Source organism: Nelumbo nucifera, chromosome 8 (assembly GCF_055504915.1).
Source record: "Nelumbo nucifera cultivar China Antique chromosome 8, China Antique-T2T, whole genome shotgun sequence".
NCBI lineage: Eukaryota > Viridiplantae > Streptophyta > Magnoliopsida > Proteales > Nelumbonaceae > Nelumbo > Nelumbo nucifera.
Window position 1 is genome coordinate 1102436 of NC_142656.1, and position 14097 is coordinate 1116532.

The 14097-nt window shown below is 37.2% G+C and overlaps 1 protein-coding gene across 1 annotated transcript; it reads left to right on the plus strand.

Moving 5' to 3' along the window:
* Positions 1-5509: 5509 nt before the first annotated feature.
* LOC104600786 (putative pectinesterase 63) lies at positions 5510-8120 on the plus strand. Its single transcript, XM_010263925.2, has 4 exons — positions 5510-6564; positions 6907-7119; positions 7362-7597; positions 7760-8120. Exons 1-4 carry the CDS (start codon positions 6049-6051, stop codon positions 7917-7919), a joined length of 1125 nt encoding a protein of 374 aa, XP_010262227.2. The 5' UTR covers positions 5510-6048; the 3' UTR covers positions 7920-8120.
* Positions 8121-14097: the final 5977 nt, after the last annotated feature.

Below are 14097 nucleotides of genomic sequence, written 5' to 3' on the forward strand. Positions count from 1 at the left end.
CATTTTGCAATTTACTCATAAAAAAACATTTCCAATCTTGTGAATGATTCACGCTATGCAATTAGAAACGTAACAACAACTAGACGGGGTCTTTAGGTATCCTACATCGATCGGCCATGTCTTTATTCACCGATGTTTGGAAAGAGAGAGAAAGAGTTGGGACAAGACATGACATGTGATGTTCGGAAAGCGTCGACTATTACTTCATTGACCAACCAATGGGTGAGAAACAAAACACTAACCGAACAGAATCCAATTGGATATCTGAAATTGAATATTGTTGGAGACAGACAAAGATAGAGAGTGAGAGGTGGGCCCACCCATGCCTGGGGAACTTGTTCTTATTTCCAACTTCCTTCTTTCTCTACTTAATTTGATTCCATCAATAATGCATACATGCATAAATTTCGTTTTTATTTTTCTATCATATATATATATATATATATACATACATGCATATCCAACAACATCGTAGTTTCGTACATTGAAAACAGCAACACTCTGGCATTTCAACTTTCAAGTGGGCCACAACTGCACTCGCATTTAGAATATTCATCAACTGGGTAACACACTAACACCCCACCGGGTTGTCCCTACATCTACTCATTTATTACTCTGTTCCCAGTTGCCTCTTAGGTTCAGCTGTATAGGATTTGGTGGCTACTGACTTGGTGTTGCAACTATGGCTCGACAACTTCAATCGGATCACATATACGTAGATGTAAATAATTTGAATTTAATTCAGATTAAATAATATAAATAAATTAGACTAATTTTTATACTTTTTTAATATAATGATTTTAATATTATAATTTATGAACTAAATAAGTTCAAAATTATTTATATGAAACTTGAACCTATGATAATTGAGTAAAAACACAACATTCTAAACAATTTTACTGATAGATATAAGTCTGACAATGTCTATTCATATGGACATATATGTGCATACAGGGACCATATAAATCCAAATAACCCTTTACCTGGTTTTTACTCTTATGCTCTTTCGCTTGGATTTTAGAGCTATGTTAATTACAGTGTCATCTGACAAAAATGTCTGTCTTCCTTTGAAGCTCCGAAATCGAATACAAAACTTTAACTTTTTTTTTCAGAAATGTTTTCGAACTGCCATTGATTCAGACGGTTGGATCGATCCGATTAGAAATTATTGAATTGGTCAATAACCTATTGATTCAGGTAATTGGTTCTATTTTATCTCAAATCCGATCTTCGATAAAAAATTATTGAATTGGTCAATAACCTATTGATTTAGGTGGTCAAACTATTGATCCGTTCAACCAGTTTAACGGCTTTTTGCCGTTTCTTAATTTTTTTAAAATTTTTAGATTTTTTGTTAGAATGAGCTATCCATTTGAATTGGATGTTCAAACCATTAAGCCAGAAACCAATGGCCAGAACAATTCCAATTCCGGGTCAGTTTTTAAAACATTATCATTTAGGCTTTATTTGTTTTGAAAGAAAAAGTGGAAAAACAGGGAACTTTAAAGGTAGAGAAACCTATACAAGGACTTGGCCTTTCCTCCCCTTTCCCGACCTTTCCTAGTTTCCTTTCAAACCCCACGCAGCCTAGCCTTAAGGAAAAGCTTGGGCCAATTGGGTTGAGTCTAGGCCCAACATAAGCCTAGATCGAGTAGGATCAACACTTCATACCCATGCATGGTTTCTGGACCTAATTAAACAATTGACTGATTAATAGACATTGACATTGTAGAACCATGTAAATATATATAAATTCACATGCTTCTTATATTCCTCTCCTTTTTCACACATGTGATTATCTATTTTTAATTAAATTATACAAAATGTAAGGAGTTACACAAAAAAAAAATCTCTTAGGTCTTAACTTTCTCTAATAAAACCCATCGTTAGTTACTCTCTAATTAAATCATTCTTGATCCCCTCCTCTCAATAGTTAATGTTTATAACATCTCCTCTCTCCCATTAAATTCATTTTTTCCTCTTAGGGGCATTGGTTAATGGGATTTTGATTCTCATTGACTAAGAAACCCATGTTCTTTTTTTCAGATTTAGGTGGGGAGCAACGAAAGTTTATTTTCCTAAGTATCACTTAACGATACCCTTCTCCTAGGTGGATAAATAACTCTCCCATATGGAGGGAAAGTTAGTAACACTTGAATGAGACAAAAATGTCCCTTTTAATAATGAATTTTTATGGATAAAATTGTCATTGCCTTATTTACCTGGGAAATAAAAAACATAGGTAAATGCACTTAACTATGTAAACCTTTCATAGGAAACACTTACCCGGATAAATACATTTACCCAGATAACTAATTTACTGAAAAAAGAACGGGGGCCTTAAATCCCCATTGATAAATAACTTACCGAAAAACAAACCCTTTCTAACTTGCTAGTTTATAGTAATCCAGGTGCTAGTAAACACGTACACTAGGGTGGAGAATGCTAAATTAGAATCAAGAGCTTGGGTTTCACGTTTAGGAAGCCCTTGAATTACAACAAGACAAGACAATATCACATAAACACCCACCTTTTTTATTTGCACATATTAACTTACTTTTCACGTTTTGTACTGTTGTGCAAAAATGTCAGAAATTCAGTGTTAATCTGATAATCATTACTTCTTTTAGATGTCAAACATACATAAATACCCCAATTCAACATTTATATTACAAACAAACGAGGTTTCTATGATGGGAAATACTACCACAAGGAAAAGCTAAACATTACGCCACAAAAGCTTTGGTATTGCTGAAGATTGTACAAACAATTGACAACCGGGATATGTGCGTGAGATGACAAGTATCTAACTTACAACTTCTAAAACTAGTTTCAGCTGAAACAACTTTTTAAATACTTGTTTGCACCATTTGAAAAAAATCGAATTACCAGTCATGAAAATCCTAATTTCTGTTCAAATAAATAACATATTAATAAAGATATTATTAGGATATATGTCTGAATTTCAAGAAGTAAAGGAGTCCCACATTAGAAAAATATATAAAATACAATGGCCCAGAACCAATAGATTAGGCTTTTGGGTTGCAATATGTGTAAGTCTCATTCCTGGGTATGTGCACACCACCTCTCCCCTCCCTGTATGGAAGTACAGTGCCAATTGACTTCAGTGCTCATAAGACCGTGTTCACATCATTCTTATAGTCCCTTACAGCTTTTTATTGGGAATATCTCCCCATGAAAAAAATAATATATACATACGAGATATTCCTAATGCATGGTGTAAATGATTGTGCGAACGGTGTAAGCACAGTCTTGTGAGTAGGGGTGCTCATGGTTTGATGGGTTTTTTTGAATTGAACCGGTATTATCGGTTTTTGGAAAATCAATAACTGAAGCCAGTCGGTTAACCATCAGTTCGGTTTGTCGATTTTTAAAATTTTATAATATATATTATAAAAATATATAAATATAAATATATAAAATATTATATTTTAAATAATAAATAATATATCATATATTATAAATATATATTTATATATAATACATATTTATTAATTTATAATATATAAAAAATATAAAAATATATATATAATATACATAAGTATATATAAAATATATAGAAATATATGTATACCGGTTGGTTCGGTTAAATGCCGATTTTCTATATTAGTTAACCAAAACTGAACCGATACCTTCGATTTTTTAAAAACACTGAACCGAAATCAAACCGACTGGTTCGGTTTTTTGGTTTTTTTTGCTCACCCCTACTTGTGAGCACTGAAGCCGATACCATGGTTACGTTTAAGAAATGATGCCAAAATGAGTGGCTTTTCTAAGTCCCTCTAAGTGGTAAATTAGTGATTTAACAATCAACCATTGTTTTGCAAGGAAAAAAAAGGGTTGGACTATGATATGGAAAAAATAACTGAGCAATAAACTGAAATCACAAACGTGGGAGCAAATAAGGTGTTGTTTATCAAAATTCATGGATGGGTTTTGATTGGTCAAAACTCTTTTCATATCATATCTTTTCTGCATCATAAATTCCCCCCCCCCCCCCAAAAAAAAAAAAAAGATAAAAGCAAATACTGATTCCCCGTTAAAAGACAAATTATATAAATTTTACTCTGTGCTCTAATATCAAACATACCTTCCATTCCTTTCCATATTTATGATGATTTTGTGATCTTTTCATTAGGGTATTTTTTATATTGGTTTCGGTTCTCAGATTTCAAAATTCAGTTGACAAAAAATAACAAATTAACCAAAATATAGCACATTAAGGTTAGGGTTGTTTTAGGTTTTTGTGTTTGTATAAGAGATATTTTTTTAAGACCCCTAAATTTACCCCTGGTTGTAGAGTGGCCACCTTAAAATTTATTAATCAACCAATATCAAAAGGGAGAAAGATTAAGAAAGGGGAAGACGTAGCCCATCTTGCCCTGAAGCCCAAATACAAAGCACACAACCTCATCGTCTCAATTCAACCCACGTGCTCAGTTGGAAGAAGTACAAATGCAAATATGTACAGTGTAAATATATACAAAACAATACAAAATATAAGATTTTGCATTCTATAAATTTGTATTTGTACTCCTTCCACACTGAGCAACAAAAACAAATAAAGAAAAACAGTACATCAAGACAAAATAAGAACAAAAACTCTCCACCCTATACCAAATTGGAAGTCTCTGATAGTCTTCTTTCAAAAGCTTAATTTACAAGGTCATGTGGAGTATTCTCTAAAGAACCATAACTGAAAAAAAAAAAAAAAAAAAAATTGGGATAAGTAGACTACACTCCCCCTCAAAATTTATCTGATCAAGGTTACGTGTTTGTATGAGAGATGGATTTGAAATGTGTTTGTGTTTATACAGTACTATTTACATTTTGTGACATAGGTCAAATAGCCAATTGGTAACTTCCCACAATGAAATCCAATTTAAACCGAAATAACCAAATAAGGAATTTTGTTCAATTATTTCGGTATTTCCTTAATTCAGTTTGGTTTCGGTTTTCCTCTAAGATTTCTGTTAATTGGGGTTTGATATATTCAATTGGGGTTTTAACTAAACTGAATGCTAACCTCTAGCCAGGACAGCAAATGTGTCGGATCTAATCTAATCACGAAATCTAATTTTCTAAGTTATTGGGCCGAATTCGGATATGGACTGTTTCAATCTATTAAGATCCAATCCAGTTGTTATTGTTCTCATATTGGTGACTAAGGTTGAGAAGTGAACGCTAGAGATTATATATAGAGGAGTAATGATAAATTTGCAGGCCCCCACCTCTTTCTCTCTCCCCGCTCCATCTCGTCTTCTCTTGGGTCTTCATCTCTTATTTTCATTTTCGTTCTTTCAGTTTTAGATGAGAGAGCAGACGATGGATGGCGAACACCTCCATAGGAAACCACGCAAGTAGCCAAGTAACCAAAGTATCTGCTATTTATTTGATCCAATCCGTTTGGCAATTGCAACCCTAAATTACCATGTCTCATTGTATATCTGAAAGGTTTTTTGATCTCCTTGTTTCCAGCTTTCACTTCAAAGGCACCAATCAATCCAAACACTCGCTTTCTCCTCTCCCTTTGTCTCTATCTAGATATGTGCAAAGAACATGAACATGGGAAATCATGGATTTATTTGAGTTCTTCGCATTGGAGCATACGAGTGTGTAGAATCGTTGTGAATTTTTGTAAATGCTCCATGGTTCTCCTAGTTGTATGAGCATGTTGGGTTCCTTCTGAATCTGAATCCGTGGAATTTCAATTTCTGATCAAATAGAATTCCATTCGGATATACTCCTCCTATTTGGGTCCATTTGCCGCCCTATTTGGAGCTACCTATATATTGTTATTGTCAATGAAGTTGAGGGGGTTTTAGATAATTTCCTTTATTAAATTCCATATGTATCGGACAGCCAATAATGAATGACGAAATTTACGATAAATGCATCTCCATCTTTGGGAAGGAGTCTCTCTCTCTCTCTCTCTCTCTCCTATCTGTTTAAGTTTAGCTCGTCGCCTATAAAACCGACTCTACCCCGCCCCTCCACTTCCCTCCTATCCAAACACAAGCAGACAATATGGAGGGGAATACGAAAAGAGTCGTCCATCGTCTTCAGGTGAGTTATACGATGATTACGATGTTGATTGTGCTTGCCCCCATCGTGTTCTCCCAAGACCAAGAGCCAGAAAATACTTCCAATGATCCGACCAGCTTCGACAATTGGATTGAAAATAGCATGAAGACGTTCTATGAACGTAAAGATCAGATCAGACAAGGGGAAGACGTTGTTCTCGATGATGCCCTGGCTCAAGCTGAGAAATCCAGCAAGGTGATCAAGGTGAGAAAGGATGGCACCGGCGACTTCAAGACGGTGGCAGATGCCATCGCAAGTATTCCTTCCGGGAATAAACAACGCATTATCTTGTGGATAGGACCGGGCGAGTATGCGGAGAAGATAACGGTGGATAAATCCAAGCCATTTCTCACGTTCTACGGATCGCCCGAAAACATGCCGATTTTGTCCTCCCATGGTGCATCTGCTTCTGTCACAGTGGAGTCGGACTACTTTATGGCCGCTAACATCATCTTTAAGGTCTCCCTGTCTTTCCTAATTAAAAGAGTCTATTAATCCCTTATCCTTCCTCATTTCAAATATACTCTCTTACTGTGATGTGTCTGTTCCACCGACACACGTATCCTTCCGGCCAGTAAGTGGAAGTGGAACCAATCAATCTTCAATATAGATGGTTTTCACCGACACATCTCCTCACACACAGATTGATGGTTTTCACTTTTCATTCCATGCACCCATCTCGCATTTTCTTTAACCAATTCGAGAGAAATGGTCACTCCTCTAATGCAGATGCATCCCTCATGAGTCAGTCAGGTCGTAGCATTAATATTTTGTTCTGTTTTGCTCCTCGTGTTGTTTCAGAATTCGGCTCCAGAGACCGACGGCAAAGGTGGTGGACAAGGAGGTGAGGCTGCGGCAATGAGAATCTCTGGTGACAAGGCGGTGTTTTATAGCTGCAACTTCACTGGCTCCGACAAATCATTGTACGATGACAAGGGAAGGCATTTGTTCAAGGATTGCTACATTGAAAGCACACTCAATTTCATCTCTGGGAATGGAAAATCTCTCTACATGGTTCGATAATAATCTCCCTCTTTTCTCTCTCTCTCTCTCTCTCTCTTAATTAATTTGTTGATGTCGTTGGATGGTTGGGGTGGGGTGGGTGGTTCTTCTTCTTCACACATCACACCCGCTTCTGCTGCCACTGGCACGTCACGCCCTTGCGAGTTGCAACCCCACAAACCCAATGAATTGAAATCCGAGGAGAGCACTCCAGACTCCAGAGACGGAAATTATTTAGATTTTGTTGTATGCAGTTCACGGAGATACATTCGAAGGCAAAAACTAATGCACTGATCACGTCATCAACCAAGGAGAAGGAAAATGAAGATACTGGCTACTGTTTCGTTTACTGCAACTTTACGGGCAGCGGGCATATTTATCTGGGTCAGGAATGGAGAGCCAAAGGGAGGGTTATCTTCGCCAACGCCGACATCGGCCTGCAAATCAGTCCTCAAGGCTCCTCTGACGGTGGAAAAACAACCGACGAAAAGTATGCCGCCATGCATCTTATTACCCAGCTATCAACATAATTAGTAATTACTTATGCTATTGATACAAAGGAAGATCCTAAATAAAATGAAGTAACTAGGATAACCTTTCAATCCCAAGCTTTTAATTTTTTTTGTTAACAAATAAAATATGATAAATGCAGGACAATATACTACGCAGAATACAATTGCAGCGGACCAGGATCATGCGCAGATAAGCCTCCACCTTACGTCAGGATGCTAAGCGATGCCGAAGCCCAACCATTCGTGAGCATGACCTACGTCCACGGCAGCACTTGGCTTCTCCCTCCTCCCATTCTGTAAACCAGTTCACGGCGGTTATACTAACATTGTCATTATCTCCATTGTATTTTATTGTATACTTGGATGCATGCAAGTTAACAAAAAAAAAACTTTCAAGTTAAACTTGTTAATTAAAACAGCTTCCGTATGAATGAATGCTCAAATAATAACATAGTAATTAATTATAAAAGTACAATTAACTAATTATTCTTCTTTTTTTTCATGTTATTTTGTGCATAGCCAATGCTCATCAAATAATACGTACAACACAAGGCTTGATCAGTCCTAACTCCTAAACAACATAATTTAAATTTGTGTAATAAGGGTCCAAAGATTTTATTAATGTAATTCCTTCGATTTGATTGGCGTTAATGTTATGAACTCCAAACTCTTTAGACCACTCTTAAGGTTGCTAAGCCTCTCAACATCTAACTACACCAAATCACAAGAAGAGTGAACTTTCTTTTTTTTCATCGGCTAATGGATAACAACGCCAGCCATTGGAATTTGGATGGTCCAAAACCTGGTCCATTGACACCCCTAGTTTTCCATTGCTAATGTAATGAATAATGATCCCATAGCCATTAGGATAGCATTCTTCCCTCCCTAGTTTGTCCAAGTGTGTTTGTGGCAAAAAATTTAAGGCACTCGATCACTTGCATGCAAGAATTAAAAAAGTTATGATAGCCACTTTGTCCTCGATCGGAAAGATCTCCTTGCTCAATTCAAACACTAGTTTCCTCTTTCAAAATTCAAATGAGCAAAGCCTAGTGTAGGAGGGTACACCCAAGAAACAAGAGAACAAGTAGAGAGGATGAAATTAATTGTAACTTGTGAGAAGAAGAAACAGATCGATCATAGTGTGTAGGAGGGTACCCGGTGAAACGTGTGGTAAGACGGGCTGTGAGCAACATGAAGTGGCAAACCATAGGTATAATTAAGGAATAAACAACAACCATAGAAATTGTTGGAAATGTAATTTCAGAAAACAGGTGAAACTTCAAGCTGTATCGAATTAAGGATATACTAGTATGTTTAGAATGTTATTTTCCTCCAGAATCTCTAAAAAAACCTTAAAATTTTACAAGATAAAATCAATTAAACTAAGAGAAATAAAAAGTGTTCGAAATCTATTTGAAGAACCTCTTTATATAATTGTGAATTCGAATTAAATGATTGTCACATTGATCACATCTGACCATTGAATTAAACTTAAAACGTAAGAAGTCATGATTTTAGCCCCTAAAAAATGTCGTATGGAATATTTGTGAATTCGAGTAAATTCCATTGCGGAATTCCAACTGTGCACCAGAAATCTCATGTGAATTAGCACCTACATCTGTTCATGGGTCGGCTTGCCTGATGGTCCGGCTCGGTCCCCAGATGGGCTTGGAAATATTTTTAAACCTGCAGGCTTGACCTCTAGCCCAAAACACCAAGCCCGATTAATTTTTAGGCCGGGCTTGGGATTTGTCAAAAAAAAAGCCTGGCCCGGCCCGGCCCGGCCCGATTTTTATTATAATATAAAATATATATATATATAAGTATTTTTATTTATTTTGTAAACCCTATGTCCCTAATCGAGTTAGTTAGCCTTTCCATCCCTGGCTCTCGTCAGTGTTCATCATATTCTCATCCACACAGTTCTCAAGTTAGCAACCACCGGCACCAACGATTCAACGAACCAACGATCTCTAACGGCAGCAAGTCGGCAACAAGAGAGCAGTGGTAGGCGGTAGGCCTGCAGCCATTCTTTTTGGCCTTCTCCGGCGAATAACAGCGGCAGCCAACAACCTCAGGTAGTCGCAAACAGGTCCTCTCTCTCTGTATTCAAGCTTCGAGCTTTTATGAAGGCCGGGCTGAGGCCCAAGTTGTAGGCCTGCTGATCGGCTTGGGCTCGGACTCGGGCCTAAGTTTGTCTCATAACATAAATTTGCACGTTTATTTATGAAATTCACAAAATGTATACTTTACCTGCATGGGACAATATTCAAAAGAAAAAAAGCAAAAGATTTAACCAAAAAATTAGTAAAAAACCTCAAATTAAAAACCATCTCACTACCTGATGAAATTAAAAATTTAAAATACAAGAGGACGCACATGACTTGGGCATTCCGGTGATGATGCCCCACACAAAGAATGAACCGTTAATCCAAACTGGCGTGCATAATTATCTGACAAATACAGATTCTTGAACATCCTCTACGTTCAAGGTGAAGATCTGGATCACCAACCATATAAATAAATGCATCACTTGATGCTGCTCAATCTGAGGTAATTCTTGAACTGAGGTTACTATCAGATAATTTTGCCCATTAGGCGGAGCCAATATGGAAGGACGAGTCTGCACTCCAAGATTTGAAACCAAGAAAAGTCAGAGGCCTGAGGAGTTATCCCCGGGTAGATACTCCGACACTCAAGTTAGTCGAGGAAGGTGGACGATCGGGCCGAGCAACTAGAGAACAGTGCTAGTCCGAGTAGAGTAATGGTATGGAAATCAAGAGTTGAATCCCTTACTTTGAGCGGAAGTAAGACCTGATATATATTAATATATAAATATATAATATATTATATATTATATAATATATGTTACATATTATATATTATATATTGCATTAAATAATAAAAAATTTGATTAATTCGGTTAACCGAAATTCTAATTCAAAAAACCAAAATTAAAAAATCCAAAAACGAAAAACCGAACCAATTTAACCAAAAACCATAAAAGCCGAACTGAAAAAAAAAAGAAAAAACTAAACCAAAATTAAGTTTGATTATTCGATTTTAACCTAATAATGCTCACCCCTAGCAGAGGTGACGCGACACTAATATAACTGAGGAGAGAAGATGACCACATAGACGATATATGACGTATAAGACCCGATCAACCAAAACCCGAACACCACTGTTTATGTTGGACCCTTCACAAATAACCATTAATCCATGCTTTCCTCGTTTCTCTCGTTACTCAAACCCATTGTTGGTCATGGTAGACAAATTCACCAAGGAATCTCCTTTAATTTAAACTGCACCGATTCATCCCCAATTGCATACTTCAAACATGGCTCGGGGCCTCGGCCATGCATCATTACTCTTTTACTCCTTAGAGCCTTTAGCATAGAGCCATCGACAAGTTTCCCTCTCCAATCTCCAATCATAATACCAAATAAACATAGTTAGATTGGTGCCCCACAGGCGCACCACTTGTAACATCTCACCGTGGATTGGGAATATCCCTGTATTTGTTGATTTTGCTGTGAGGCACATGTGTGGTGCATTCTGTGGCTACCCGGTCTACCGGATGGAGCCTTCAGAATAGGTACAGGAAATGAGTTCGGGTTTCCTGCACTTGGTTACATGTGTACTGGGGGCTGGGGTGCACTCCCAATTAAATTGGAACACGTCAGAATTTACATGGCATCTCACATGTGTAAGTCATTTAAACGGACCATTTGCATCACTTTTTTTTTTAATATTCTCTTTTTTTTTCATATTAAAAAGTAAAAGAAAGAGTGAAATAGACACTTTGGCCGCTGCCAAGTTCGTGAGACGGTAAAGACTAAAGAGGAAAAATACAGAACACTGTTACAGACCAAACCCTTTCGTAGGGTGGATGCCATTAACAAACAATTGCAGGGGGAAAAATTCTGGTGTTGTAATGTTTATACTAAACTGCTTGCATAGCTCCATATTAAACTTGAGTCAAGGTTCAGTGTCTTTTATTCGGCAAATGAGAACAGAAGCAACAAACCGGTAAATCTTACTGTTTTGATGACTTTAGTGTATGCTATATCCAATTGATTGAGGTAAAGATTCAGAAGTCTTGAAGTCGACAAGTTCAAGAGCAGAATTAATAAATGTTAATTACCCTATAAAAAGGAAGCCATTACCGAATCCAATTCAAAATGAGGTGTAGGTGTTTTGAAAAAAGTAGAGTACTCAAGTGAAGAAGAAATGATGGGCACCTGAAACAATTACTTGCAAATGACTTCCGCCCTTATTTAGTCAGCAATCGTTTGTTAATGCACCAGGTTAGAGGCGACTTGGTTTGCAACAGTTTTCTTTGTACTCATCAGTCAAGATTTCATGTGCTTCACAAATTTTTTGAGAGTTTTCTATAGCAACGTTTTCACCTGTGGAAGTCGGCATTTATGGAGTTCTAGATTTGTGCCCATCGACAATAAACTTTTCTAATTTCTTCATCCCATGTTTCAGGAGATATGTGAAGTAGAGCATATAGCTCTTTATTTGGACTTCCGATTTGTTCTTCTTTCATTCTATGTTAAACAAAGAAAAGGATAGTAGGGTTTTACAGACGAGATTAAATTTTGCAATGAAATATAGTCTTGCGGATAAAGTTTTCACTTTTCCTTTTATTTTTTTAAGTATTAAAAAGCAAAACTAACAGATTTAAACTGATTGTTTAAATGGCTCGTATATCTGAGTTAGAGTTTTATACAAATTCTGGCGTGTCCCAATTTGATTGGGAGTGCACCCCTCCATAAAGGAAACCGAGTGCAGGAAATCCTAACTCACAGGAAATGAGGCTATTGGTTTCACAATACTTGTTAAGGATTTGTCGGTTGTGCATGCAGAAGGCCAAACTGTCAAAGCTTCATCAGTAGCCCAGGCCGAATGGAGAGTAGTAATCGAAGGGTTAAAGGCAGCAAGCAGGCTTAAAATCTGATCAGTTTTAGTTTTTTGTGATTTATCGAATGCCGTACGAGCTATACAGGAAAAAGGCGATGTAGAATGGAACCAGCTGTTACATCATCTCAGAGATCAACTTCGAAATATTTTGCTTGATTTTGATAGTATATGTATAAATCATATTAGCAGAACAGCAAATACTTTTGCCCATGAATTCGTATGCAATGCATGTAATTATATTACAGAGTTATAAACATTCAAAAGGATCACAACCCACACTTTATGCATCAACCTGCCGGTGAATTAGTATCAATTCCGAGCTGACACCTACCCCGACAGTACTTTGAACTAACGAATTTTAACCCTAGGATGATCAGTCATTCTTTCAAAAAAAAATCCACTGCAAATTACCAGCTAATAAAACACATTCTAACCCTCTACTAATATGATCTTATACCCCACTTCACATATATAACAAGTCTTACTTTTATCGTGGGTCTCAATCTCATGGTAAAATGTATGGTGTTAGATCAAGTTGTTAAGTGGGTTGGAACGTGTTTATCGGCAGAAAATCTCAACTCCTCAGATATGGATGCACGAGGAGAAAGGCTGCCCAATCCAGTACGTGAAAAATGAAGACCCAGTCCTGATAGACCACCGCCTGTCATCTTCCTGGCGAATTGCTGTACACCTGCAACTCTGATGTATGTTTGGTAACTAAAAGAAGGGAAATTTCCCTATAGGTACTTTGTATTTTAGGCCTAGTGTCAATTAGTATTCCAACTTTAAAACGCGATGATTAGTACTTACTGTTAATGGATTGTCAATTATGTATATCACGTGACTTCATGCGGGATTTAAGACTTTTAAAAATGTTAAAATTACCCTTGAATACTGTTCATCATCTTCTTTCTCAAAAAAATAAAAAAGAGGCAAACAACTGCTTCAAACTCTAACAAACCTCCAAGCACCGGACAACAAGCATTTTCCATTGAGTTCTCTAATCCAACGTGCACCAACATGCCAAGAGCATCCAATGCCAAGAACATCCAAGCACAACCCTAGTTTTAGCACGTTGATCGGGCGTGTTGGACTGATTGAAGGTAAGGATTTGTCCCTGAAAGTCCACTTCCACCTCCAAAAGGTGGTGTAAGACCACCACCACTGCTACCTCCTGAAGGAGGGTTAGGGTTACCAGTGTAAGGCGGGTACATGGATTACAGAAACACCCATCTGCTGTACATCAGTGGAAATTAACACATTGAACAGAATAAAGAAAATAATACACCCAAGTGTCCTTTCGAAAGCTTGAGTCCACTGTTCTAAATGCCGAGGCTAAAATAAAAAGTAACAACACTGTTTTGTCTTCTCTGCAACTGCTATAGCTCTTTTCTCCACCACCTGATCTGCTTTCCCAATCACACCCTCCACCATTTTCATTTCTTTTAAGAAGGATTTCCATATGCTTCATTTAAACTAGAGTTTCGTCTCTGTGACAAAGCAATCTCTGAAAAACTGTCAAGTGCCTTAACCGAAGACCCCAACTGAT

Bases quoted from the DNA above. Each gene is read 5' to 3' on its own strand.
- LOC104600786 (XM_010263925.2), top strand. From the start codon at position 6,049: ATGGAGGGGAATACGAAAAGAGTCGTCCATCGTCTTCAGGTGAGTTAT. The intron at 6,565-6,906 runs GTCTCCCTGTCT...GTGTTGTTTCAG, and splicing joins CCGCTAACATCATCTTTAAG to AATTCGGCTCCAGAGACCGA. The intron at 7,120-7,361 runs GTTCGATAATAA...TGTTGTATGCAG, and splicing joins ATGGAAAATCTCTCTACATG to TTCACGGAGATACATTCGAA.